Here is a 27,493-nt window from a genome sequence, read left to right on the forward strand (position 1 = left end):
ACAGGGAAATTTATTGTTTTGTAGTTCATGGTGTTTTAGCTGTTTTTTTGATGTGTAGTTTTATTTTTTTATTGTTTTAACCTTAGGACTGTATGTGTTTGCATGTGTTGTATGTCCTGTTCTCTTACATCAGGGACCATGTTGGAAAAGTGTTTCTCGTTTTTACATGTTATCCCTTGGATCCCCGTGTTGTCTTTCTATATCCATAAATAAACCAAACCAAAAAATACAGCTCCTTTAGTTTTTAATTGGCGTAACTTTGAAATAATAATAAAAAAAAAAAAGACTCACCCTCGTCATCAGAGTCAAATCCAAAGATGTTTGAGCACTTCTGCAGTTGGAGATGGCTCTGCAGATCCTCGGCGCCGTCGAAAGTAGCAAAACAGTTGGCGCACCGCTGTCTCTGCCGAGCCGTCGTAACGTGGGTCTGCTGAGGAGAGGGGGGGCTCTTCGGAGACGACTGGAAAGACGACAGCGCCTTCCTTCGTTTTGGCATGGTAATGTACTTCTCGTCCAGGTACGCTGTGGGTGGCAGGCGCATGAACGGCCTCTTGCTATACTCTTCCAGAGCGTTCTTAAACACCGTAGATTCGACATCCTCTCTCGTTGCTTGCCCGTTGGTCACTACAGAGTAACCCGACCCGCCAATTGTAGACTGCGGCGTTTCCGCTGACGTTTCTCCCTCCTCGCCTGCAGCGCTCCCCGCTACCTCGGCTTTCCCCTCAGCGAGCGGTTGGATTTTGGACTGTTCAGGCTTCCTAGGTGCTGATGAAGCCCCCTGGCCTTTGCATTTCTTCCTGACAATCTCTGGGTCACCTTCCTTATGAACATTCTTGCGCTTCTTATTTGCCTTGCTGGGGTCGGAGTTTTTCGTGACGTGAGGTTTCTTGGATTTGGCGGCAGGGATGAGAGAGCCAGAGCTGTCGTGTGTTGTATCCGTTGGTCCTTCTTTTGCTTTTCCTTCCACGTCAGGCGAGCTTTCTATTGCCGCTGCTTTAGCCTCAACCCGTTGGTCTACTGATTCAGACTTGGCTCTCTTTTTCAAAGCAGAGGCTGTGCTTGCATCTTTGCACGGCCTTCTTTCCTCGAGCGTTTTTATGTCCCCTTTTTTATTAATATGTTTGTTCTTCTTATTGGTCTTGCCTGAGTCTGAAGGAGCACTGCGACTACTCTTTTCTTTCCTTCCTTCTTTTTTCACATGTGATTTCTTAGATTGTTCTTCTTTTGTCACCTTCTGCGTTTTCTCCGAGGTGTTAGCCGGGACAGCAGACACAGATTTACCAGAGCGGCTTTGTGTCGAGTCTGTGTTTTCTGTCTTTGCTCTTCCCTCCTCATCCGCAGACCTTTCTACTCCTGCCGATGCCTTGGCCTCAACTTGCTGGACATCAGATATGGACTCTGGTTCTTTGAGAGGAAATCTTTTCTTGACAATCTTTGCGTTGGCTTTGCCATTTGTAACCTTATTCCTTTTCGACTTGCTGGAATCTGAAGAAGCAGTTTGACTACTGTTCTCTTTAGGAGCGGAGCGTTTTTTCACTTTATGCAGCTTCTTCATTTTGTCAGCTGTCAACTTGTGTGTTTTGTCTGCTGAGGTGGTGCTGACTGATTGATTTAAGCTGTTAGCGGTCATGGAGGCATGAGAAATGCCCTTTTGTTTAACCAATTTCTTCTTCGTCTGCTTGATCGTTGACTTCTTAGACTTTGATTCATCGATTGATGTTTCCGTACTTGTGACTACATCTTGGACCGGCTGACTCTTTTCTTCTTCTTTTGACTCGTTGCTCACATTCGAGGTCTCTGCTACTTTAGTGGGGCTCGCAAGCGGTGCCGTTTTTTCTACGACAGCTTGATCGTTTTGACCAGTAGTAGTGTTTTCATCATGCACAGCTTCCTTTGACTTAGGAGGACGCCCTCTCCTTTTAGGACCTTTTGTGTTTACTTTGACCTGCTTTTTCTTCAACTTATGTCTTACTTTGATATTGTGTTTTAACAACGACGACGAGATGACTTTGTGACTTGCGGTTGTATTTGTTACTTTGTCTTTTCTTAACGTTTGCCTTAATCTCAGATTAGGGCCAGTGGGCTGTGTGGAGGTGTCCTTGTTAGAAAGATTCTTTAAGACGTGTGAATCCTTGGTCGCATTTCTCTCTTTCAACAGAGGTGAGCCGACAGTGGAGGGAGAAGGAGCCTGAACAGGTTTCCCAGGTGACGAGTTATGCAAGGCTTCTCCTCTTAACTTATGAGCAGCCTTTACACTCGCAGTCTTATTTACAGTAGTGGCAGCGGTTGCATCTTGTGGCCTATGATCTGGTTGTTTCTTACCGCCCGGCGTGTTATCGCGTTTGTCACCCGTTTGCGGATTTGTGTTCTTGTCTGGTTTAGTGGGTTGGGAAGCATAGTGCTCTCTTTCATGAAGGTTCAGTGCCCAGAGACAAATAAATAGTTGAGAACAACCAGGGCGGCAGCACACTGCCTGCAGCGGACTGTGCCTCCTGGCATGGCGTCTCATTTCCATCCCAGTTTTGAACCGGGCAGTGCAACCCTGATGAAGGCAAGGATGCCGCGGAGTGAGTCTGTGTCTTTCAACGTGGTGCTGAAAATGATCGAAACTCCACATAACCCTCATGCAACTACTACATTTGCTGTTTGCCACACGGAACGCCAGTTCTAAAGGTTTGACTTCACCGCAGTGATCTTCAAGAGCATGGTAGAGGAGTGCAACACGGTTTTTTGACAGGTCTGTAATCCAGGCGCAACCCTCCACAGGACAGCAGACTCTCTCTTGTGGCTCCGCGTTTTTCTCCTCGACAACTTTCCCAATGTGTTTTGGGGCCGTCTTCAGGACCTGCACAGATTTTGTCTCCTTCATTTTATCTTCAGTCAAACAGCCCAACTTTTTGTCTACCTGTGCTGATGTTGCAGAGGAACCCATCTCTATATCTTGTTTTTGTTGCAACCTGGGATTCTCCACTTCATCATTTGATCTTACTTGAGAGAGCTCCTCCTTTATAAGTGGCTGCTTAGCTTCTGAGCTCAAGGTGTCCTTTCTCGGTCTGCCGAGCCTTTTCTTCTTGCAAATATGCCCATTTACCTTGTGAACAGGAGTTTTATTATTAAGGTGCTTGGACACGTTTTGTTTCTTTTCATGTAAAGACGGACAATCCACTGGCTTGTCGTTGGATCTTAACTTTCTGGAGCCAGATGGTGTTGAATCTGGAAGGCTTATTAATTTAAGACAGTCAGTAGACTGCCTTGTTCTCCCACTACTACAGCACCCAGAAGACACGTTTGTGGTCTTAGCTTTGGCAGAGGTCTTAGGTGTGGCGATATCTTTGGTCTCAGAGACCCAGTTTTCTTGGGTATTACCAGCGGACTCTTTGCTCCTCTTTAGCTTCTCAATATGGTCAGAAAGGTGCATCATGGCCAGGAGGTCATCTTTGAACATCGTCCTACAGAACATGCACTCATCTTTACGATAATGGAACATAGCATGTGCTACAACCCGACTTCCCTTAAAGACCTTGTTACAGAATGTACAGCAGTACTCCAACTTGGATTCCTCGGATTCTATTAGTTTACTGTTCTCGGGCGTCTCTGGACCAATATCCTGAGGTCCCTCTTCCTTCCCTTGCACATCAGCAACTACAGAGCAGCTGGAGGCAGTGCGCAATTTGTGAGGAACTTGCGAGGAATTTCCAGCTGTAGACTTACTTCCAGCTGTAGACTTACTTCCAGCTGTAGACTTACTTCCAGCTGTAGACTTACTTCCAGCTGTAGACTTACTTCCAGCTGTAGACTTACTTCCAGCTGTAGACTTACTTCCAGCTGTAGACTCCTTGGAGGAACTGTACTCTGGAGCCAGCAGTTTGTGATTCTCCAGATCAACTGCCACAGGTGCAAGTTCAGTAACCATTTCTGTTACTAATGTCAGAGCAGATATGTTATTAATACTGTCCTGATCTGTAGGTGTATTAGTAATGACCATTGTTCCTCCGCTTGTGTCATTTTGACGAGGTATATATCCTTTTGAGAGTTTGTGGAAAACATCTGGGACATCCACCTCAGAAATGTTGTTGCCTACAGTGGTGAGCACCTCTGGGATGTCTGCTTTTTCTTGCGCCACAAGATTTCTGGCCGTTTCAGCCTGAGAAGAGAGTGACTTCAGATCTTGTTTTCCATCTCTAAGAACATCTTGAGACTGTGAGGATGCGGGATCAAAAGATCCAATGTTTGAAATGTCGGCCATAATTGAGACTGGAGGGATGTTATCAGTAACTACCATCTGACTGTTGTCCTCAGCTGAAGTTGTGGTTTTTGAAGAGTCTTTAACGGTTTGATCTTTGGAGACCTTATCTAAACCTGGGGATTGAGTCACTTTAGCCGCTTTTGAGGCAATAGTGACTTTCATCTCAACAGCAGACTCTTCACAGAGTTTCTCTGCTGAAGCTTCAGTTGCTGCTAATGTCTTTGACACACTGGTAGCTTCCATCTCTGCAGCAGACTGTTGGGAGAGCTCTCCGCCTGAAAATGTCTTTCGTGAGACTGGTTTCTTAGTTTGAACTTGAAGGACGGTTTCTAAAGCTGGGGATTGTGTAACTTCAGCTGCCGGTGTCTGAGAGGTAATTCCACCTTTCATCTCAGCGGCAGGCTTTTTACAGAGCTTTCTGTGTGGCTCTTTTGGAGGACTTCCTTGCACAGATGAGCGTGTGATGGTTGATACTGAGCCTTGAACGTTCAGCCTATTACCTTTTCCTTTCTGCAGCCGAGCATAACCGTGCAACTGTTGTACAAACATAGCTGCATCCCGCGCTCTAAGAACCACCTCTTTGCGCTGCACAGTCTTCACCGGTTGTGATGCGGCAGGAACCTTTACCGTAGGTCTGTAAAGAAGCACTTGAGGTAAACCTCTCTGTCTGTTCAAAGTGTCCTCCGTAAACGTTCCCATCAGTTCGTTGTCTGGCAGGGAGAGCTCAAGAATCACTTGTGGCGGGGGGGCTGGTTTTAGAGGGCCCAGCAAAAACCCTTTCTGGTGCTTGCCGTTGTTTTTCCTTGCCATTAAATGAGAGTTTACTGAAGGTTTGTGTTTTGCATTGTTCTTAAGCTCCCCCGTTTCAGACCTCTTTACGACAGAGGATCCATGATGCTTTTGATGTTTCAACCCATGCTTTTTGATCTTCGGAAGAACATTATTCTCTCCAAGATTTCCTGAGTCTTCCAGAAGCCACTTGGGTTTTCTAATCCTCCGTTTCGGTGGGTTCTTCTCAGAGAGTCGTGTAGTGCGTTTAAGTTCCCCGTGCCTAACGGCTACACTGTCCTGTAGCCTGTCTAGCTGCCAAAATGAACGCCTCAAAGGTTCAGCTGATGATGACCCTCGGTTGCCTTTCTTCTTTACAGTGGGGTCAACATTAGGCCGTGTTTTGCCTGGACCCACCTTTAATCTCTTGGATACAGTGTCAGTATCATTTTTATGATGTCTGTCCTCTTTATGGTGCCGCTTTTTAGCTGCTGTCCCCTTACTTCCTTTCTGGCATACTGGCGTGCTTAATCGGGAAGCAGCTTCTTTGGTGCAGTAGCTCAGGATCCATTTGTCCTCCATGATTTCTTCCAGGGCACCACTAACCACCTTCTCACTCATCAGCTTCAAACAGTTGGTCCGCAAAGCAATGAGGTTCCAAAACTCTGGGTCAAAATACAAGTCCTTCTTCAAGACCTGAGGAGAGATAGACAAGAAATTGTGTTGGTATTACATTATGGAACAATGACAGGCAACAACTGACTGAGAATCTGAAACTATGCCTTCTCTCGGCCATGATTTGTTAAAAAAGGTGCTATACCTGCAGGGTTTCAAAGCGAACATGATTTCTAATGGGGCTTTCCTCCACGTGGTACTCCTGATCCGGAAGCATGTAAAGAAGGTACACCATCTTGTAGGCCTCAACAGTGCGTTCGAGGAAGAACACGAGAAGAGCACAGGCCCGGCAAACCTCCAGGTCATTGGGTAGCAGGCCGGCTATTGTTTTGTAGATTAGGGACTTTGTGATGACGTCGCAGGGAAGGCAAGATCCCAGAGCATTGGCACAAAGCTCCACGCAGAACTGGATACCATCTTCACCCAGCTTGTAAGATACATAACACATAACATAAATATCAATTCACTAAATAGAGAAACCCTAACAAATCTACTCACATTTATAAATACACATATATACAAATAAACTGCAGTTCAAATATCTGTCTTACCTCTTGCAGTATGGCTCTGATGAATGGGAAGATTGAGTTGACATTGGTCGCAGACAGCATCAGCTGATGACTCTCCCCAAGTAGAGCGTTCTTGGATGTATTCAACCGACTGTGTAGTTTACTCCATACGAAGACAAGATCACTGCAATGAACAGAGTTAAAACTTTTTTTTAATGACACTTAAATGGAGCCCTCAGTAAGTAAGCTGACTTCTTATTACATTCGCATCACACAGAAGTTTACTTACCACAAATAGTACATGTCTCCCCTGCGAAGCTGCTGGGAGAGGAAGGCTCTACTGAGGGCGAGTAGCAACTCGTCTTTTTCCTCACACTCCAAACTGCAGATGATGTGAATTGCATCTTTACCATTTAAATCAGCCACCTGGAAATCAGAGACAGACAACAAAAGCCTCCCTTTTTTAGGACAAAGATAGTTCTCACACGTGAGATCTTTGGTATAACTGTGTGGTAGCTAAGCAACAGTTACAGACTGAAGTGACAATTCTCGCCATTTGACTGAAAGACACGCCAGTCTTCTGCATAACACAGTCGCTCCACCCACCTCTTTATGTAGGCGGTCATGCTGTGAAGTTTTCAAAAGCCACGTGAGGTAGACCTGGAGGAAGAACAAGTGTTGTCCTGCTGTGGGATTCCGAGCACAACACTTAGCCAGGGCCATAGCCTCACTGACCCGCTCACAGGATAACAGGTAGTGCACCCGGAGCTCAAAGAACACCGGCATCTCGGAGGTGATGCACCCATCCACTGAGGAATAGTCAAGAAGCCAGAAGAGAAGAAGATAGATATGGTTTCAGTTTACTTGATACTGCTTGCCGGTGAGAAAACAACCATTGAGAGCAAAAGCATTTTTAAGTATTTAAGGTATTTAGATAAACCTGTTAGTCAAACCCATTGGTTTATGCCTCAACATGAGACAAATAAAAATATTTTGCCAACTAATTTGGTGTAATCAGTAGTTAAGAGCAGTAATAACATTAGTGTTTATCATACTGCAGATGTTAACCATGTTACCTACCTTCACTCTGAGGTAAATTGGACTCACTGAGGATTGCCTGTAAGGCTGGGACGGCCCAGGGCCCGCCGCCCCGAACCAAACGCTCCACCTGAAGTAAGTGGACATTCTGAAGCTCACCAAGGGCCAACTGGTGACATTCCTGAAAGAGGATAAGTACAAAAAGGGACTTCTTAAATTTATAGTATTTCAATTGCTATATTAAGAGCACCATCATCCTGTACTACAATAATGTTCAGAACAATAATCAACTGTTTTCAGAGGTGTAGCGCACAATTAACAACAGTGTCCTGTTGAGAAGATGATCTACCCTTCATGCTCACCTGGAATGTAACGGTGAACTGTTTCAGTGGCTCCTGATGGAAGTCCTTCTGGTCAAAGAACAGCAGCAACTCAAAAAGACTCCTGTGAGGAGATCAACATTGTTTGGCTTCTATCTACAAATCAACATTGAGAAATTAGTTTTTTTTACCTACTTTATAACTTAAGTCTGAGTATTCACAGGAATTCAAGTATTTGTGTTGATGTAAAAATACTGACTGTGATAGAGAGGTAGAGGAATGCACTTAATTGGGAAGCTAAGGGAAACCCCGGGGAAGACAGGATGACGGATGCATGGATGGAGTAAGGTCAACCGCTGGCAGCATGCCAGGTTTTTTTTTTTTTTTTCTGGATCACAAAATGAGTTGCTTGAGCCAAGGAACACAATCAACTTTCAATTCCATTAACGTTGCCACTAACCGTCCTCAAATATACAAGACTACGTTGGAGGTGGTTGTCAAATATTCTTGTTGATTTCTGTATGCAATTGATCTGAAAGGGTTTAACGGTGGCTCAGTGGTTAGCACTTCTGCCTCACAGCAAGAAGGTTCTGGGTTCGAACCCAGGTCATCCCAGGCCTTTCTGTGTGGAGTTTGCATGTTCTCCCCGTGCTTGCGTGGGTTTCCTCCGGGTGCTCCGGTTTCTTCCCACCATAAAGACATGCATGCAACTAGGACTACAGTTGAAAATTAGCCGACCGGCTAACACTGGCGCATTTACAGAAATGTTGATTAATGTGCATTGTCCCAATATAAATAAATAAATCTTCTTCTCTGTGTATGACAATGGCAAGTGAATATGAGGGATTTAAAAAGGATTTTATCCTGATTATTTCATAACACGTATGTGTATAGAGTTAATGCCCTGTTTAATCAATGTCGTTTTTTTCCAAAGGGGTTGTGATGTTTGATGTGATACATGTGCTTTTCAAAGGGCACATTGTGCTAGGCCAGTTCCCTAAGGGGCAATAAAGGGTTTCATTCATTCATTCACAGTTAAACGGATGTGAAACTTGGGACAGCAAAGCAAAACTAAAAATAAATAAATAAACAGTACAAGATACTTACGCTCTACTTTCTTTCTTAAGGGAATGTCAAAGTGAGATGCTTTTGCATACATATAAGGATTTCACCAAAATTTGAATATCTTGTTTTTCAGGAACAATAATTCAAACTAAAAATGTTAACAATGTCCCTGTCATCACAGTCCTACTGCCAACTAGCTTGTGGTATTACTGATGTTCTGTTTAAATTACTTCATCGAGCACGACTGATGAGTAAGAATAGATTTCAGTGAAATAGAATGTGCGTTGCAAAATCCACTTGACATTCGTTAATGGTAAAGCTGTTATAGGGAGCTACACTTAAGCTCTCACAGACATCACCGGACTGGCATCCAGGTGAACCAAAGGCTATTGGTAGCTAAATGTGGCCACTACCATTCACAGTTGCACAGAAACAGCCACAGTAAATGTGGTTTAGAAGAAAGGATATTCCCTAAACAAACATCTAAAATTTGCTTGCACAGACAGTATTTCTGGCTTTGTTCTGGACATTACGAGTAATTAGATTAAGGCTTTTTGCCTTAGACAAAAAGCCTGTCATTGGTGTCGAAGCTCGGTCATTAGCACATTGTGCTGCTATCACCTACAGCAAATTCAGCTAGTTATCCTAAGAGTATTCCCATCACACATTACATGATCATGGCTGGTACTGCCAAGTATGTGACTAAAACCCACAGGCTTTCACCTGACTCCTACACTGAGTGGAAGTGACCACAACGACACGTATGCTGTTGAACTACTTGGAATACAATCGAGACTCATCAAGTACAGTAAGAGATCATCTCTTCGGAAACGGTTTTAAATCACAGCACTTAAGTGGCATTGCTTTCATTTGATTTACTTGTCATTGCTTTTTTTTTTTTTCTTCTTTCTTTAAAACAAAGTAAAATCTGTGGCAATCAGGGTTAGGGTTAAAAAGTCTTTAATTAAGTGTAATATACTTACAAAGCCAGACTACTGAGTGTGTGGAGCACATGATCACAGTTTGATGGAAAGAAGGTGCAGGCTCGAGCGAAATAGCAGAGAGATATCTCAAGGATCCTGAGCTGAGGCAGCGGCACCTGCCAGCGAGAGGCATACTCTTCCACCAGCTGCACAGAGAAGAGACAAAACAAAGACAATATTACCGACAGTATTATTAGTATTACATCAAACATCACAACCCCTTTGGAAAAAACACAGACATTGATTAAACAGGGCATTAACTCTATACAAATGCGTGTTATGAAATAATCAGGATAAAATCCCTTTTAATAATAATATAACAAAGACAATAGGAAATATCACAGTTTGGACCATTTAGCTTGTTTAAGTCTGTGGCGATATTAAATGTTTTAACTGCAGCTGTAGGTACATTGTTGATGCAACAGGAACAAGCCTAATCCTAAAAAAAAAAAATTGCATTTTCAGCCTTTCAGATATTTAGATGTCATTCTTTTCTCCGTTTTGTAACATGGTCAACGTATTGTCTTGAATTTGGACTGTTGGTCAGACAAAACAAGACATTTTAAAACATTGAGTCCTACCAATATCTTTGTTTGGTAGATAGGACATGAAAAACCGACAGCTCGTCTAACTACCTATTAACTACCCCTACAGTAACTAACGCATGGAATTAATCAGCACTGCTGAGTCACGTCTTTTATTATATTGCTCAAATCAAAATACTGACTGGAACAGTCAGGCCTATGTCTGCAGCTTTCCTCTTCAACACATTTACTAGTGTGCAACCAAAACGGGACATTTAGTGCTCTTTTACACAATACTTTCCGTCAAGTCCCTAAAATACAATGTGCTTATATTGCCCTCTAATGGTGGAGATCACTCTTGTGCACCACTGGAATCCTGTGAATGTTAACTGTCAACAATGTTGTTCACAGGCCTTTGTCCCATTAGTACAACTACTTCAATACTATTAAACTGCAGGAAGTTATGAAGCCTCAGTGGCAGTTTATTTGATTCAAAACGCCGATAAAACGCACTGTGCTTCATTAATCCACCTTCACGAGTGTCCAAACTGTTTTCACACAGACCAAAACCTTATATTTAAAAGTTTAAAGTGCATGCCAATAGCTTAGTGGCAAAAATGATTGTCTTGGTTTTGTCAACAGGAAAACGTAGACTAAACTTATTTCCCACTTTTAGTAATTAGGCTAGAACCCCGTTTATGACTCCCACAGACAATCTCAGACAAACTGCCACTTAAATGCACTTTTTTATTATATTTACCAACTGGATTTATTCCTCTAACGTTATAGCATTATGAAAACCTCAGGGTATGGAGGACATCTTGTGATACAAGGAATTATGTGATGTATTACAACAAATGTACACTTTCGGCTACATGTCCTTTTGCTGCAGTTTAAGACAGATAATTAACGTTAAGCTAGCTATATTCGAAGTTCGACTTTATAGCTAAGTGACTACTTAATAATGCAGGCTACTAATTGCATAACAACCTTAACTGAGAGGTTATCTAAATTCATTACTAGTGAAATGATTACAAAGCGCGGTGCAAACTTGCAAAAAAAAGGTGTTCACGCAGTAGTTTGGTAAACATGCAGCGTACTAACTAAGCTAACTTACAGACACATCTTGGGCTAGCTGGCTCAAACAATTAGCCCAGATAGCTTGCTAGCTGTACAGTAAACAATCATGTCAAAAATTACTGGTTTACTGACTCGGACGCTTTAATAAAGTCACCTGAATCTGAGGCTGGGTTATCAGACATAACGTTAATGTTTGAAAGGCGTTACGGCATTTGTTTTCAAAGCGACTACGACTCGTTACCTAGCTAGTTAGATGCTAACGAGCCTACCTGCTAATGCTAGCCGTGTAGCGGCCAGTTCTGGGGGAGGGGAGTCGGCTAACACAACGTTATAAGCTAGTATGTTCGACAATCACATCATGTACGGCTCCTTACCTTGCAAAAGTCGGAGCAGAACAGTTCACTATTGGCTCGCAATTCATCACTTGAGTAGCGGGTCAACAAACTCTCTAATTGTTTTTTGAGCCCCTCTAACTCGTACACACTGCCCTCCTCCGCCATACTGCCTGTCTAGCCTCGCTCGTAGCATCGCCACGGTCAACCACTTGCATTGACAGCGCTGATTGGATACTGCGAACGTTAAGGGTCTCGGTTATTAATCCAGCATGCACCGGAGAAGCGTTTAGCGGAGTCGGAGCTCCACAATTAAATCAGAATGCCTTCCAATAAAGTACCGCCGCCACGGCACCAAGAGTAGAATATTACATGCGCCATAAACCACATGGCAGACACAAACACAGCACGTTAATGACTTAATATTTGCGTTTGCGTCCCATTGTATACACTTGGGAAAGCTATTCGGATTGTCATTCTGCTGTTAAAAACCTTACAATACATATATATGAAAGACTTTTACTCGTGTTTTAATCATATTTATACATTTACATACACGTTATGGAATTATCAAATATATTTACATAATTAATAAACACTATGTAAACGTGTCCATCGTGCAGATATCTCTATATTATATAGTTTCATTAGGATAACAACAAAAAACTAATAAAAGAGATATATAATCCTTAGATTTGACATGGTTTAGAAACATCCTAAGCAAGGCTAAAGCAAAGTTTTATGTTGAGGTGTTTTTAAATGTAAAACTGTAACGTGTAAATTCCATTTAAAGCTATATCACTATAGATTTTTGTATTTATTCATTTTGTAGTCCAACACACTTACACATAAAGCAGTACTCAGGGCGATTTTAATGCAAATATACAAAAATAAATGCACTCTAAACCTAATTGACTGTATGCAAGGAGTCACAGACTTCCTTTAAACTTGATTTAATCATACACAATCATTAAAGGAAAAATTATGCAATACAAAACGTTTCTCTCAGACACAGCGAAGATGAAAAAGTCAAGACAACTATACAGTTCCATCCCAAGCGCTGTATTGAAAAAAAAAAAAAAAACACTAAAATATTTTATTTCAAAGAACTTTGATTATGCATGTATATACATGTTTTTTTTTCTTTATTATTAAAAAGCGGCACATAATAAGTAGCACTGGAAAGATAATGTGCTTATATACAGCAGCTCCTTACTTGATAAATGAGATGAATGTGGCTTTAATACTTTACTATGTCTTCAACAATCCTGTACTTTTCAGACAAAATAAAACAGCAACACAGAGGCCTCTATTCAAGACTGACACAAAATAAAAAGCTTTCTACAAGTAACAAACTTCCAAAAGATTTGCTTTGAGAACTACAAGCAAATATAATAAGAAATAATCAACTGCTTCAAATTATATGTAACCCTATCAAGTTGACACTAGCCTGACATATTTGGCTTATTATACTTTAAGACTCCAGTTCAAAGAAATACAAAAATGAATTAAAGAGCAAACCTTAAATCAAAAACTTCACAAGATATATATTTGTGTTGCCATCTTCTACTCGTCTACCCAACTTGTCATTGTGTTTGTTGCGTTAGTATAAGAAATGTACAAGCGTTTTAGTTCAGTTTAGTTCATCTCGTCGGTGGACTCCGACATGGATCGCTCTCTCCTTTCCCGGCCCGTGACGAAGTTGAGCAGGTCGACGGCCGTCACCACCCCAAAAACCATCTGCTTCAGACTGGGGGAGCCGTCCGTCAAGTCTGGTGGAAGAACAGAATGGGAGAGAGGGATTAGGATGATGAGAAGGACAGAGAATGACTACCTTGCTTGAGGAGTTGAGTTGTCACCCTACATGACTGTTTCCATTTCCAAAAAGCTTTATGCTGCTTTTATAAAAAAGTAGACCACAAATTCAAATTGGTCAGTCTGTGTCCAGCTTTGACCTGACACTCCTCCCCCCTGGCACACCACAACAGTGGTTATTAGAATACAACTGCTGAAGAGAGGAGGAAATGCTTATCAATCCTGCAGAGTGAGAATGAATACAGTAAACGCTGTGTGAAGTCAGGTTGTACTGCATGTTCAGATCAAACACCTACAATCAATGAAAAACAAACGCAACACCCTATTATCAAATTATTATTATTATCATATCTTTTATGGAACAATCTGGAGATATTTTCCTCTCTTTTTACTCATGTATACATGACCTTGAATGGGTGTATGGCACTAGACCAAACAGTAGTGTGCCTTTTTGTTGCTAAATTCTCACATCCAGACTACTTTGAAAGGGCATGGTTGTCCAAAACCTGTGGCCCTTTGGTGCATGTCATTTCCCCTCTCTCTTCCCTTTCATGTCTTCAGCTGTCCTGTCAAAATAAAGGCCTAAAATGCCAAAAAAAACAAAACAATAATATGTAGCAGTCAATACTGTTACCTTGAGAAAGACTTTGGGCCTCATTCACCAATATCTTCCTAAGTTTTTTCTTAAATTTGTATTAAGAAATGTCTAGATTCCAGATGTGTTCTTAAACAGCAGAATTGTTCACAGGCATGTTCTTAGAATGATGAATCCCAGTGGCTTCCTAAATTGACAACTTGTGCCCGTTGCTCCTATTTAGTATAGGTAAGCGCCCCGTTAATTCCTATAAAAGGGCATGACACAGCAGGGCCGTGTGCACACTTGGAGAAATGTTGAAAAAGGCGTGGTAAAGACGTCGGAGGCCTCAACTCCAAAAGAGAAAAACTTTAGTAATTCTCAAGTGGAGGTACTGCTGCAAGAAGTTAGCGAAAAACGACACATCACATTTAGTAGCGTCAGCAGTGGATACAAAGCAGCAAATAAAACCGATTTACTCATGCAGTGAACGCTGTGTCCGGAGAAGGGCGCTGTGCATTGCTGTCTGCCACGGTGCGTTTTTCCATACTACCACCGGGAGGAGCCAAAGTTTGACCTTTTGCACACACATTTAGTTTAGCGGATTTTGTTGCACGTATGGAGCACTAGGAGCTCAGACAAATGAGAGCATATGAATGAAGGAATTGTGTGAAAATGTTGTACTTACATTGGATCTGTTCATGCACCACCAGGGCAAAGTGGTCTGTCTCGAGAATGCGAGATAACTTTCCCAAGTTATCAGTCAGACGGATCTAAGAATGGCAAAAAAAAAAAAAAAAAAAAAAGACAATGACTTAAGAATAATGAATAAAACAAGCAATATTTGTATGAAAATGAAAGCAACCAATGCACAAGTGACAGGGTTAGCGGCTGACCTGTTTGAACTGCTTGTAGAGCACTTTGCTGACCGGGTCCGACAGCTTGATCTTCCCTGCCAGAATACAGGCCAACATGTTCCCTAAAGTCACCATGCCCAGGATTAACCTGTACAGACACACAAGTGACATTACAATCAAACACAATGTACCAAAAAGGATCCAGGCATGCAGTATTTGAGCGTGACAGATCGCTTCTCTTTCAGGACACTCACCCAGCCTCGTCCACCACAGGCGCCTGGTCGAAGCCCTTTTCTTTGAGGATTTTGATGGTCCTCTGACAAGTGACGGTAGGCAGGACGGTGAGGGGGGCGGACAGGTTCAAGCCCTGCAGCCTTAGGTTCCACCACCTGACAAAAATGAGGAAATGGGAGGCTCTTACACAACCATACATGGAGGAGATTTGCATAAGAGGAGAATACACCCTATAATTGCACGTACCATGGCTTTTTCACCATGAGGTCCTCCTCACTCAGGAAGCCCTTCTGGACCATCCACTTGTCACTCAGGAATTTGGACCTTGAGGGGAAAAGAAATAGAAAATCAAGATTTGCGTTTACGCAATACAGATCTGAAGGCCCAGCTAATCTCAGGCGGCCTCCGACATTGTATTTCTGTCTGTAGTCTGGCGCCATTCGAGCAGCAATGACCCTGATCATCAAACAACACACTGTTGCAGCATTTCTTTCTTTTCTGAGAAGCTGTGTGTGATTGATCTATCTATCTTTTCATCGTGACATACAGTATTTTGCTGATCAAATGACCTTGATTCTGGGGATGGGGATGCTGGAAGTGGCTAAAAATGTTTTACACTAACAAACAAGAAACTTTCCCCAGACGTCTGTTCTTTATAATAAAAAAAAAAAAAAAAAAAAGAAAAAGCACTAGACCATGGAAGTCCAAGCATTTCCCACAATTTAAAATCATGATAAGCGTTTTTCAGCTCAATGATTTTTCCAACACATTGACATCAATTGGAAAAGGACTTAGAGAAAAGTATTTTCTCTGAAGAAAGAGGCAACAACGGGATGCCCATGTTGCTCTGCTTCTACTAGATCTGTACTGTAAGTATACAATTAGTTTCTAATGTGTAAGCCAAAAAATATATAATAAGCTGAAATAGTACATCAAGACCGGTTTTGAATTTGTTTAGGTCTTTCTGTCCCGTAGTTGTCCATAGAAACTAGTTGCTGCTGCAGTTTTTGTCAGTACAGAAATGGACTGTGTGGTTACTGGACAGGTGGGGATCCTCACATGTAGTTGCGGATGGAGTCCGGCAGGATGACCACGCAGCGTTGACCCTCTTTCAGCTCTTTGGCGACATGCACTGCCGCTGCCATGGCCGTCCCGGAGCTGCCTCCTGTTACGGAAAAGAGCAAAATGTGAGCCGACTCCATAACCTCACCGAGACGTCTGGCGTTTGTGTTAGTGGGGAACCTGAGCGCTTACCGCACAGCAGGCCCTCCTCTCGTATCAGCATGCGAGACATGTTGAAGGACTCCTCGTCGTCCGACTTGTACCAGGTATCAATTACCTGAAGAAAAAAATAAAGACGTATTAATACAAGTGGTTGTTAGGCCGCCGGTACACATATAAAAAATAGAAGGTATGGAAGAAAAAAACGGGACCCTGGAACTCACCGATCTGTCGAGCACGGTGGGGATGAAGTCGTACCCGATGCCCTCCACCTCGTACTGGGTCTTATCCGTCTTGTTAAGCTCCTCGGGCTCGGCCAGGATAGAGCCTTCTGGGTCAACACCAACAATCTGCACACAACACACCATTGATAAACAACGGGTAGCTCAGCGCACTATTCCTTTAGCCATGCTTCATAGCTTCACTACTTGGTAAGATAAGAATCAGAAATATGATCTCAAGCCCCACCCTGGTATTGTATAGAGCAAGACGTTTTGTGCCCATTATCGCCCTTACAATGTCTGTTTGTTATAAACTGTATGGTGAGGCAAGTGTTTGGACCAAAGTGGCCCGGCTGTTTGAACTGGATCCATATCTTAAAGTAAAATCCAAAGTTACGTATTAGTAGATCTCCCCCTTTTTGGAGGGTTTGGTTAGAAAAGGGAATTATCACACTGGGGGATCTGTGTCTCGGTGGCTTATTGAAATCCTTTGAGGATGTGGTACAGCAATTTGGAATCCCTAGGTCGCAATCTTTTAGATATTTGCAACTTTGCCATCTGGTAGCAGGGATTTTTGCGCCTTATTTCTGTTCAAGATTATGCATCCCTTCTATTGGACTCCCTCCAGATTGTTTAGAATCGGTCTGAAAGACACACCAAATTGTTGGAAATGTAAGACAAAGGACGGCCAATTACTTCATGTCCTATGGTCCTGTGACAAGGCCCAGGAATTTTGGACTGGGACACATGATAACCTATGTCTGATTGCAGGGAGCCAGGTTCCATTCAGCCCAAGACTATTCGTTCTGGGAGATGGCTCAAACCTTAGTGGGTTAGATAAACTCAAAAGAAGCTGGGTCCAGACTAGTTTAATGATAGCCAGCGGATGGAAGAACGAAGGGGTGCCGTCAATCCGGGAGTGGGCTTGTGTGATGGCTAGAGTGGCAGCGTTTGAAAAAACAAAAAAGTCATATTAACAGTTTGCCAGATTGGAAGTTTATACCAGAAAATGGCTTTCTCGAGGGCTCCTAAGAAGCTTTGTGCTGGGGGGGGGGGTTAGGGGGGGCGGTATGATGGGCTCATGGTGTTGTCATCTATACATATGTTTATTTGATTTATTGTCGATTTTGTTGAATGGTCTTCAATATTGTAGCTACTGTGTCACCTTTTCTAGATTTTTTTCTGAGTGGGGGTGGCGGGTGTTCATGTTGCGAGTTGTATGTTGTTAAAAAAAAATGTATCTCACCAAAAAAAAAGAAATATAATCCCAGAAAAAGATGACTTCTGGACAGAGACAACTTACCTTGATGTTGGGGCATCGTTCTTTAAGTTTGCGGGCGATGCCTGTGATTGTCCCCCCTGTGCCTGCTCCTGCCACCAGCATGTCCAGTTTACCTGTCGGGAGAGGAGGAGTTCAGAGAAAGTTCATGTTTACTCCACTGATAAAAATGCACTAGGACAGAGGCAACAAAACCCAAACTGTAAAATTGGTATTGTTGAGGTAAATAAACAAAGTTGTTTATAGCTTGTATATATATATATATAACTTTTTACTTACTTTTATTTACAATAGCATCAAGTCCCATCAGAAATCTAACATCTGAGGATTTTCTTTTCTCATTTCATGCTTATGACAGGGCTGTGGGTAAAAGATCTTTGTACCGTCACACTGCTCCAGGATCTCCTCAGCCGTGGTGTCGTAGTGAGCCAGAGGATTGCTCGGGTTGCGGTACTGGTCCAGGATGTGAGAGTTGGGGATCTCGTTTTTAAGGCGCCAGGCTACGCCCACGTGAGACTCTGGCGAATCGAAGCGAGCGCTGGTGGGTGTGCGGACGATCTCGGCTCCAAGAGCTCTCAAAACATCCACCTGTATAGGAAGAAAAAAAAAAAAAGAAGAAGATAAATCTGACCAAATGTCTACTAATACTGTATAATGTACATTTTAGAGAAAATGGCATTGTGACCAAAAGTGACTTTGGATGATGTGCATATTTTGCTCTACATGTGAATTATGTCATGTAATGATAATCTGCCAAAACAAGGTCCAATAATGATTATGTTATGAGTACCACAGTAGCACGATGTGCACTTACGTATAGTAGCACCACATTTGAATTAAGCTAATTTATTGATAAGAAAATATCATCTACACCCGTTTTTTTTAATGGTTTGCTATAGAATTTTGTGGGAAAACTGACAGGTTTCACTATGAATCTTTCATCAGGACATAAAGATTTTAAAGCGTTGTCACTCCATTAAACAAAAGAACACAATGTGACAAAAATGACTATGACTCAAGTGAATTTTATACCTTTTTTACCAGTCAGCCTTTCCCATCATTTGCTAACTATTAATTATCTTATTATAGCCAATAGTCATCAATATAGATGTGCTGATCCAGGGCATCTCAAGTCGGCATTTAGCAGAAGTAGTAAGGACTTTACTATAAAAGAATGCAGAAGTGGGACAGATCAATTAGGGCTGCTCTTATATAACCTTGCCTGAACCTGAGCATTCACAATACCTTAATAAACTAAGGTTGATTGCCGTCATGTCCCCTGTCTTCCCGTGTATCAGTAGATCAATGACCCAACATGGTGGCCGCATACTGCTAAATGTAGAAATACATATCTGATTTAATCACTATTGTTAGAGTGTTGTCTGTAATTAATCAACCGGTTATTAATAACCAACTGTTCGATCTATAAGCTGAGATTTAGTTGGAGACGACAGTCTGATGCTGCTAAACTGTTAGCAGCTTCCCACTAAAGCTAACGTTAGCTATCCATCAGTAGAAATTGTCGCCAGCATCATTTACCACACTGACAATATTCACGTTTCTTATGAGCCTCATATATCAGTGTTAAAGTTTTGATTAATCCGCTACACAACAGCCGTTTCTCTCCTGATGTGACAGCGCAATTCTTCCCACTCATTAGGGACCCTCTGTGATGCCGGTCTGGTCTATAGCCTGGAGCCAAAGCCCATGTATCAGGATCTATTTTAGGACACGGCAAGAGGACAAATCGAAGACCGGGGTTTTTGGATTGGATTGTTGGTGCAACAAACTACTCACCAACATTTCGGCATAGTTATTCATTCAAAACGGTTTGTTTAAAGTAAAAGTTTGGAGCGATTTACATTTCCTCTGTCGTAACGCTGTTGTCGTCTATGGGCAACGCGGGATTGTTTCCCCCCGAAAGTGGGCGTGAGTCTGTCTGTCAGAGACATTCTGGGATGTTGCGCCAGTTGTGCGTATAGAACAGAACTCACCTTCTCCATGCTCATTTTCTCAGGCATGACGATGATGCAGCGGTAGCCTTTCACAGCTGCAGCCAGGGCCAACCCAATACCTACACACACACACACACACACACACACACACACACACACACACACACACACACACACACACACACACACACACACACACACACACACACACACACACACACACACACACACACACACACACACACACACACACACACACACACACACACACACACATTTTACAACATTGCATACCACTTGTACCTTTAAATACCTCTCCCCCATAGCACCACATGTAGTTAATTACCAGTGTTTCCAGAGGTGGGCTCTATAATAGTGTCTCCAGGCTTGAGGAGCCCAGCTCTCTCAGCGTCCTCCACCATCCGCAGGCTGATCCGGTCCTTGACACTCCCGCCAGCATTGAAGAACTCACACTTGCCCACTACAAAACACACAACGGAAAGATGTGTTCCATTAAAAGCCATTTCTGATAAGAGATGACCCCTTCATTTGTTACATTCATTGTCTCAAAACAACGCGTCTCGCGCGTGTTTGCGCGGTGTCAATGAGCGATCAACAGTCACACGTTCCGTCTGATCGGACAACGTGCGTCTCGGCTCGAGTGCTGGGTGACTCACACAATTCACATTTGAGTCCAAACATTTTGGGGATCTTGTTGATGCGAACCAAGGGAGTGTCGCCGATCCTGTGCAGGATGTTTGGGAGAAGGGTTGGAGTGACCTTTCTGCGGAAGGAGAAAAAGTGGGAGAAAACAATGTTTCAGCGAAGAGAAATGCAAAAATCAGTGACAGTGCGTCTGTGCGTGAAGAGTCACTGCAAAGACAGTCAAGCTCAACATCTAACACAGGCTGCTTTTCCCCATTACCACTAGAGTAAGACCATGACACGTCTTTCTGGTTTGACGTCTTTGTTTTGAAACGTGGCACAGCCCACAAGATGGGTGAAACTAGTTTTCAACGGTTTAAACAAACAAAGTAATATAATCTGTCCAATACCTTTCATTTCCAAAAGCATTTTTAAAGCTATGGTGTGTAGTTTCTGTCACCCCCATGAGGAATTCTAAGTAATGACAACACCACTGTTGTCGTATCCACATGACACAAGCCGTCCGTAATAGAGATGGTCCGATACCATTTTTTGTTTCCTGATACCGATTCCGATACCTGAAATTGCGTATCGGCCGATACCAAAGTACCGATCCGATACCAGTGTGTCAACAATGAATGCCCCAGAACTTTCTTTTATTATCCAGTTTTTACAGTCGGTTATAACGGAAAAACAACATAAATAAAACTACTTTAACGTAGATTTTCTTTAGGGCTTTATTACGTGGTATCGGATCGGTGCATAAACTCCAGTACTTCCCGATACCGATACCAGCGTTTTAGGCAGTATCGGAGCCGATACCGGAACATCTCTAGTCCGTAATCGCGCACGCGCCCCCCTCCCCTCCTCCATACAGTGATTTGTAGCCAAGGAGGACACGGAGGATTAAAACAACATGATGGATTCATCAGAAGAGGTCATTATCTTCACTCGAGTTTTTGCGCGCGAATGTCGCCGAAGAACACCATGTTCTTAACACAGCCATACTGAGAACTACAGAGAGCTGTGTGTGGAGCTGATAGTCTTGATAAGCTTTGCATTAGGGCTGGGCGATATGTAGAAAACCAAATATCACAATATTTTTGACCAAATACCTCGATATCAATACCGCAACGATACTGTAGTGTTGACTATTGGTGCTTTCACAAAATATTTACAAAATGAGATTTGTGATAAATAATCATCAGTAATGTGGATATAATGACTAAGTGGGTAAAGGCAAATAATAGAACAGTTACAACAGTCTGGTAAGTTCAGAAAATGACATCACTTTACTGTAATGCAGCCTTTAAAACCAGGAAAAGACACCACTTATGCCATATTACGATATTCAAAATCTAAGACGATATCTAGTCTCATATCACGATATCGATATAATATCAATATATTGCCCAGCCCTACTTCAGCTACTACTACTCAACTCATTTGGCAATGGCTGGAATGTAACAGACGTTCATTAATATTAACAAGCTACGAGCTCAAAGCTGTAAGTGTCCTTAGGTCACTTAACTGCATATTCAATTGTTTCACAGGCCAGAGCGGTGGAACGCACCAACCTTGGAACTTGTGTGTGAGGCGAGTCGTCTTTGGAGGCTCCCAGGCTCCACGTGCAGCGGCTGGGAAGGTCGGGCCGGATCCATTTCCTCTCCGCAGCAGCGTTCTTTGTGTTCATCTGAATGGTTCCGTTTGCGTCTTCGGTGCCCGCCGCCGGCACCTTGTCGACCCCGTTCAGCGGTAGCGAAGCCTCCCGGAGTTTGCCTTCCCCGTTGGCGTGGCTGAGCATCTTGGCGGCGTGAGGGCACACGGGGCCCTTCACGGCGGTCTCCTTGGTTGAAGGAACTGACGGCATGGCTCAACCCTGGACAAAACAGAGGAAATAGCTTTAGGTTATAAATCGGTTTTGCTTGTTGCACAAGTCTGAAAATCTGTGACTCCGTCTCCAGCCAGCTCAACGTGTACATTCAACGTTTTTCTCCTTAAGTTGATAAGTCATCACAAGTAAGCAGCAGCGAGTGGAAAACAAACACCATACCACTCCTTACTTCCATCATTGCTGAGTCACACCAGCACAGACAAATAAAGCTTCACCATGCTTAAACAGGAACTTTGCCAGCTTCCTCCCCACCCTTTGCTTTCCCTACACTGTAACAGTTAGGGAAAAATGCACTGCTTTATACTGTTTGCGGTCATTTTGAGCAAACAAACTAGTCAAGTTAATCCTGCTTTCATCAGGGTTATGTGAGAAAAAAACTGAATTGCCAGTAGGGGGAGGGTCCGACGAGTGTCTGAGAGTGCCAATATTGCATCATTCATTTACTGTAGAGGGGGAAAAGTCACCGGATGTCACAATCTTCTGAACATAGTCATACTGTGAAATACAGAGAGAGTTGTGTGGAGTTGATGCTCTTAATTAGCTTTGTAGCAACTCATTTGGCAATGGCTTGAATGTAACTGACGTATATTATTATAAAAAAGTTACGCACTAAAGCTATAATGACCACATTTAAAGGTCCCATGGCATGAGCTTTTTTAACATTAATATGCGTTCCCCCAGCCTGCCTATGGTCCCCCAGTGGCTAGAAATGGTGATAGGTGTAAACCGAGACCTGGGTATCCTGCTCTGCCTTTGAGAAAATGAAAGCTCAGATGGGCCGATCTGGAATCTTCTCCTTATGAGGTCATAAGGAGCAAAAGAGACTTCAGATACAGTATTAGGGGACCACTAAGGTCTATATAACAGAGACTTCAGATACAGTATTAGGGGACCACTAAGGTCTATATAAAAGAGACTTCAGATACAGTATTAGGGGACCACTAAGGTCTATATAAAAGAGACTTCAGATACAGTATTAGGGGACCACTAAGGTCTATATAAAAGAGACTTCAGATACAGTATTAGGGGACCACTTAGGTCTATATAAAAGATACTTCAGATACAGTATTAGAGGACCACTAAGGTCTATATAAAAGAGACTTCAGATACAGTATTAGAGGACCACTAAGGTCTATATAAAAGAGACTTCAGATACAGTATTAGGGTACCACTAAGGTCTATATAAAAGAGACTTCAGATACAGTATTAGGGGACCACTAAGGTCTATATAAAAGAGACTTCAGATACAGTATTAGGGGACCACTAAGGTCTATATAAAAGAGACTTCAGATACAGTATTAGGGGACCACTAAGGTCTATATAAAAGAGACTTCAGATACAGTATTAGAGGACCACTAAGGTCTATATAAAAGAGACTTCAGATACAGTATTAGAGGACCACTAAGGTCTATATAAAAGAGACTTCAGATACAGTATTAGGGGACCACTAAGGTCTATATAAAAGAGACTTCAGATACAGTATTAGGGGACCACTAAGGTCTATATAAAAGCATCCAAAGAGCACCATGTCATTGGACCTTTAATTTGCCAATGAAAATAGTTGTTAGTTGCAAGCCATACATTTTAAAGTAGAAAACACAAAGTATCACACGCCTCCCAATCCTTAAGCCCCTGTACATTCGACACAGATGTTTTCTCAGCTCATCCATGCGTGGCATTAGATTTTTCCAACACTGTCCGGCAGAAATGGCAGCAGATGAACCTTCACTAATGAACAGTGGACACACTGAGGCCAGCTGTTAAAACCCCCCTCTTTGGCTGCACCGAGAGTTCAAACGTTGTCCAAACATTGAAACAACAACATATTCTTAGGCAAACACCTGCGCATGGGAGCGCAAACCCTTTCCCTTGCTTAACTTTCATTAGATATGGATTTTTAGTGGTAACCGCCCTTATTACCATCCATCCACAAAATGAAAAACATACAGAAACCAATCTTAAGTGTTAGCGGTCCTTTCCTCCTCACGTGTTACATCGATACTTGATATCAGATCTCTGCAGCCACTAGAAAGCTCCACTGCTAATTACGGTTCCACAACTGCGGTGGTGAAGGTCTAAAAGAGGAGTAGATGGTGTCTGGTGGCATTGCCGAGTTTAACGGGGGCAATGCGATCCTCCGTGAGAACACACGTGGCACTGAGCCCAGGGCTGCTTGGCAGAAAAGACTTGCAAGAGGATTTAACAAGAGGAGAAACTTATATTTTTGTTTAATGAGCCACTTAAGCCAAGAATCAAATCCTCAAATACCTACCAGGCTGAAGAAATACTGTGTACTAATCACCTGATCTGGCAACATCGATCCCAATCTAATGAAAATCCCTGTAATATTCTTACCTTATCAGACTGGTTTATCTGCTTAACTCGTGGCATTTCTAATCTCCTTCGGTATGTCCAGTGCTCCCATAATGATCACTAATCATACATCACGGCTAACTGGGCAGCAGCCCTTTATGATTTAGGCTATTTAAAAATGGCGCAAGTGTTAGAAAATTCACGTCTGAAAACTGCTCTGCCAGCAACAGCTGGTCAACAGCACAAGAAGAGCAGACTATAGATAAGCACTCACCCATAACAAATGCCAGGCCAAATGTGAACAGCAGGAATGCTGGCAGTAGAAAAACAATGTAAAACAACATGTAGTACACCTTAAAACCCACCACCACATGGTCAGGAGCAAACCTAATCGGTTACTGTGATTAAATGTGTAAGCTGTCAGGAAAAGGAGTGACCACTGCTGAGGATATCCTCAAGCTGAAATCATTAGTCCATTAGATGATCAAAAGAAAAATCAATCGTCATCTATTTTAAAAATGTTTGGTCTTACAATATAGTAAATGAATGCGTTTTATTTTTTTTTTTTTGGCGTAAAGAGAAAAAAAAACATATGGCAGATTAGTCAAAAATAGTAAATAATAAATCATTTTTAGTGACAGCCCTAGAACATTCACAGAACATAATCGTAATGTAGAGTTGTTCATTCCCTGGTTCCAGCTGTTGAAATGTTAGTCTGCTTTATTTATTTATTTATTTTTTACATTAAACTACTGCCACAGAGTGTGAAGAGCCACTCTGCTATGCCATAGATGTAGCTGCTATCATCAGCACCATGTGTCAATAGTCAACAATGCTATTTGCATGGTTTTGTTGCCTAAACCTAGCCACTAAACCTAGTAACTGATCATTAAAAATAATAAATCAGCCAAGTGTACAACTTAAAAAAGTGTATTGCTGGGTTTGTTTTTTGTTTTTTTTTAAACAGTAAACTATATTTTATATATCAAGCAGACAAATTAGGAATTAGAATGTGTCACGTTTCTCCTCGCTGGCTGTCTAACCGCTTAACGTTAATCGCTGAAATCATTGAGGGGCTTTAAGTTAGTTGCAGCCTATTAGTCAGGCGAAGCTCCACGGTGCTAGTCGCAGACCTGTACCAGAGTGATAGAGAAATGGCTCGGACCTGTACTAAACAGCTGCACTACCCATAACATCCGGTAGAAATGTAACGGGAAAACTATAAATAAAAAGGCAGCCAATTAAATTTTTTTTAATAATTTGGGAGAATAAAAGAAGCCAACATTTACACCATTCAGCACTGACTGAATAAATGGTCAAAACGTAAACGTAACCGTAAGAATTCATGGAGAAATACATTAAAATGAGATGTAACGTTATATCGATTTTAGTATAAGCAGCGAATAAGCGGAAACCTAAACTACACCAAATTATGTGACAAATGATGCAACAAAAAAGGTGAATTGCGCAGTTACGATGTTGCATCAGAATCAGAACAAGGCTCAATCACAAAATAAAATACCACGTGTTTTAATGTATCCATTTTATATCAACCTATATATTCCGTACTAGTTCATTCTCACTCACCTTATGGTTTAAATGTGCACACAAACCTGCAAAAGAAAAATCACAGACAGCCGCGATGTACACCCGCAACCACGACAACGATGCAGAGTGAGCAACTTCCGACAAAGACTGCGGGTTTTTCGTGACGAAACACGTGGACCAAACAGGGACGTGGCCCAAGTTTTAGGGTCCTCTCCGATTGGCTGCTGCGAGGGCGTCTGCTTGCTATGCTCCACCAATCAGAGCAGAGATTTCTCTTTAAGGGTTTGGGAAAGCGTTGAGTTGAAGCCATCAGCCCCATATGTTTACCTTTTAATGACCAGACACGTTCTCGTAATACATCCACGCCTAACACACACTGCACGTACTTTTGACGACTACGTCTCAATTTCTGGGAGGTGGACTCCCAAAACATTCATTATTATTTATATAAATATAATATAAATGTTACTTCTAATATGAGTTTTGGCAAAGGTTGCCATATGTTGGGCTTTGTACTTTTTTTTCTTTCTATTTTCTATTTCAGAGTATGTTCTCATGGAACAATTTATTGATATTTCTCCCTATACTTTTAAGTGCAATTTCTAAACCTAAGACATCGCCAATTTTGTTCTTAATGTTTTAATCCAGTAAGCATGTATTTGTTTTACAGATTCATCTTAAAAATCCCATGGCATGAAAATTTCACTTTATGAGATTTTTTAACATTAATAAGAGTTCCCCCAGCCTGTCTATGGTCCCCCAGTGGCTAGAAATGGCGATAGGTGTAAACCGAGCCCTGGGTATCCTGCTCTGCCTTTGAGAAAATGAAATGTTTTGGAATCTGCTTGTTATGAGGTCATAAGGAGCAAGGTTACCTCCCCTTTCTCTGCTTTGCCCGCCCAGAGAATTTGGCCCACCGATGAGAGAGAGACATCATGGCTTTCAAACGAGAAAAGTGGCAGTTGGTCAAGGCCACACCCCCACCCTCCACCTTGCCCCTCACACTCTCCTCCTCAATAGCTTCAGACACAGAAATGGCACATACTAAGGAAAGCTCACTGTGGGACTGGCTCTAGTGGCTGTAGTTCTGCACCAAGGCTGAATTTCGGGAAAGAGACTTCAGATACAGTATTAGGGGACCACTAAGGCCTATATAAAAGAGACTTCAGATACAGTATTAGGGGACCACTAAGGTCTATATAAAAGAGACTTCAGATACAGTATTAGGGGACCACTAAGGTCTATATAAAAGAGACTTCAGATACAGTATTAGGGGACCACTAAGGTCTATATAAAAGAGACTTCAGATACAGTATTAGGGGACCACTAAGGTCTATATAAAAGCATCCAAAGAGCACCATGTCATGGGACCTTTAAGCAAACAGTAGTGCCACGTA

At 42.3% G+C, this 27,493-nt stretch overlaps 2 protein-coding genes across 4 annotated transcripts in view; both read right to left on the minus strand.

Annotated features, from left to right (window-relative positions):
• LOC114550824 (uncharacterized) overlaps window positions 1-11,879 on the minus strand; it is an 18,360-nt gene extending 6,481 nt beyond the window's left edge. Inside the window, exons 1-10 of one of the 2 annotated variants that reach the window (XM_028571715.1) lie at window positions 11,583-11,879; window positions 9,605-9,750; window positions 7,599-7,680; window positions 7,279-7,417; window positions 6,805-7,007; window positions 6,488-6,624; window positions 6,241-6,382; window positions 5,835-6,116; window positions 3,834-5,710; window positions 292-3,743 (exon numbers count right to left, since the gene is read on the minus strand). In XM_028571715.1, coding sequence (XP_028427516.1) covers window positions 292-3,743; window positions 3,834-5,710; window positions 5,835-6,116; window positions 6,241-6,382; window positions 6,488-6,624; window positions 6,805-7,007; window positions 7,279-7,417; window positions 7,599-7,680; window positions 9,605-9,750; window positions 11,583-11,708 — 6,586 coding nt within the window. In that variant the 5' untranslated portion in view covers window positions 11,709-11,879. Of the gene's footprint in view, window positions 1-291; window positions 5,711-5,834; window positions 6,117-6,240; window positions 6,383-6,487; window positions 6,625-6,804; window positions 7,008-7,278; window positions 7,418-7,598; window positions 7,681-9,604; window positions 9,751-11,582 lie in introns of both variants that reach the window. The other variant, XR_003691757.1, reaches the window with a different exon arrangement.
• A 515-nt stretch (window positions 11,880-12,394) lies between these two features.
• On the minus strand, window positions 12,395-26,277 carry LOC114551178 (cystathionine beta-synthase). Of its 2 annotated transcripts, none has more exons than XM_028572331.1 (15): window positions 26,136-26,277; window positions 21,919-22,220; window positions 20,374-20,480; window positions 20,043-20,177; window positions 19,736-19,815; window positions 18,125-18,329; window positions 17,766-17,857; window positions 16,466-16,591; window positions 16,275-16,359; window positions 16,080-16,185; window positions 15,267-15,344; window positions 15,041-15,175; window positions 14,826-14,934; window positions 14,618-14,702; window positions 12,395-13,312 (listed from the first exon to the last, which is right to left on the minus strand). In XM_028572331.1, exons 2-15 carry the CDS (start codon window positions 22,209-22,211, stop codon window positions 13,179-13,181), a joined length of 1,770 nt encoding a protein of 589 aa, XP_028428132.1. In that variant the 5' UTR covers window positions 22,212-22,220; window positions 26,136-26,277; the 3' UTR covers window positions 12,395-13,178. The 2 variants fall into 2 exon arrangements, with proteins under 2 accessions (XP_028428132.1, XP_028428135.1); XM_028572334.1 differs by having other exon boundaries at window positions 26,162-26,274.
• Window positions 26,278-27,493: the final 1,216 nt, after the last annotated feature.

The sequence above is a fragment of the Perca flavescens genome, chromosome 24 (genome assembly GCF_004354835.1).
Source record: "Perca flavescens isolate YP-PL-M2 chromosome 24, PFLA_1.0, whole genome shotgun sequence".
NCBI classification, from domain to species: Eukaryota; Metazoa; Chordata; class Actinopteri; order Perciformes; family Percidae; genus Perca; species Perca flavescens.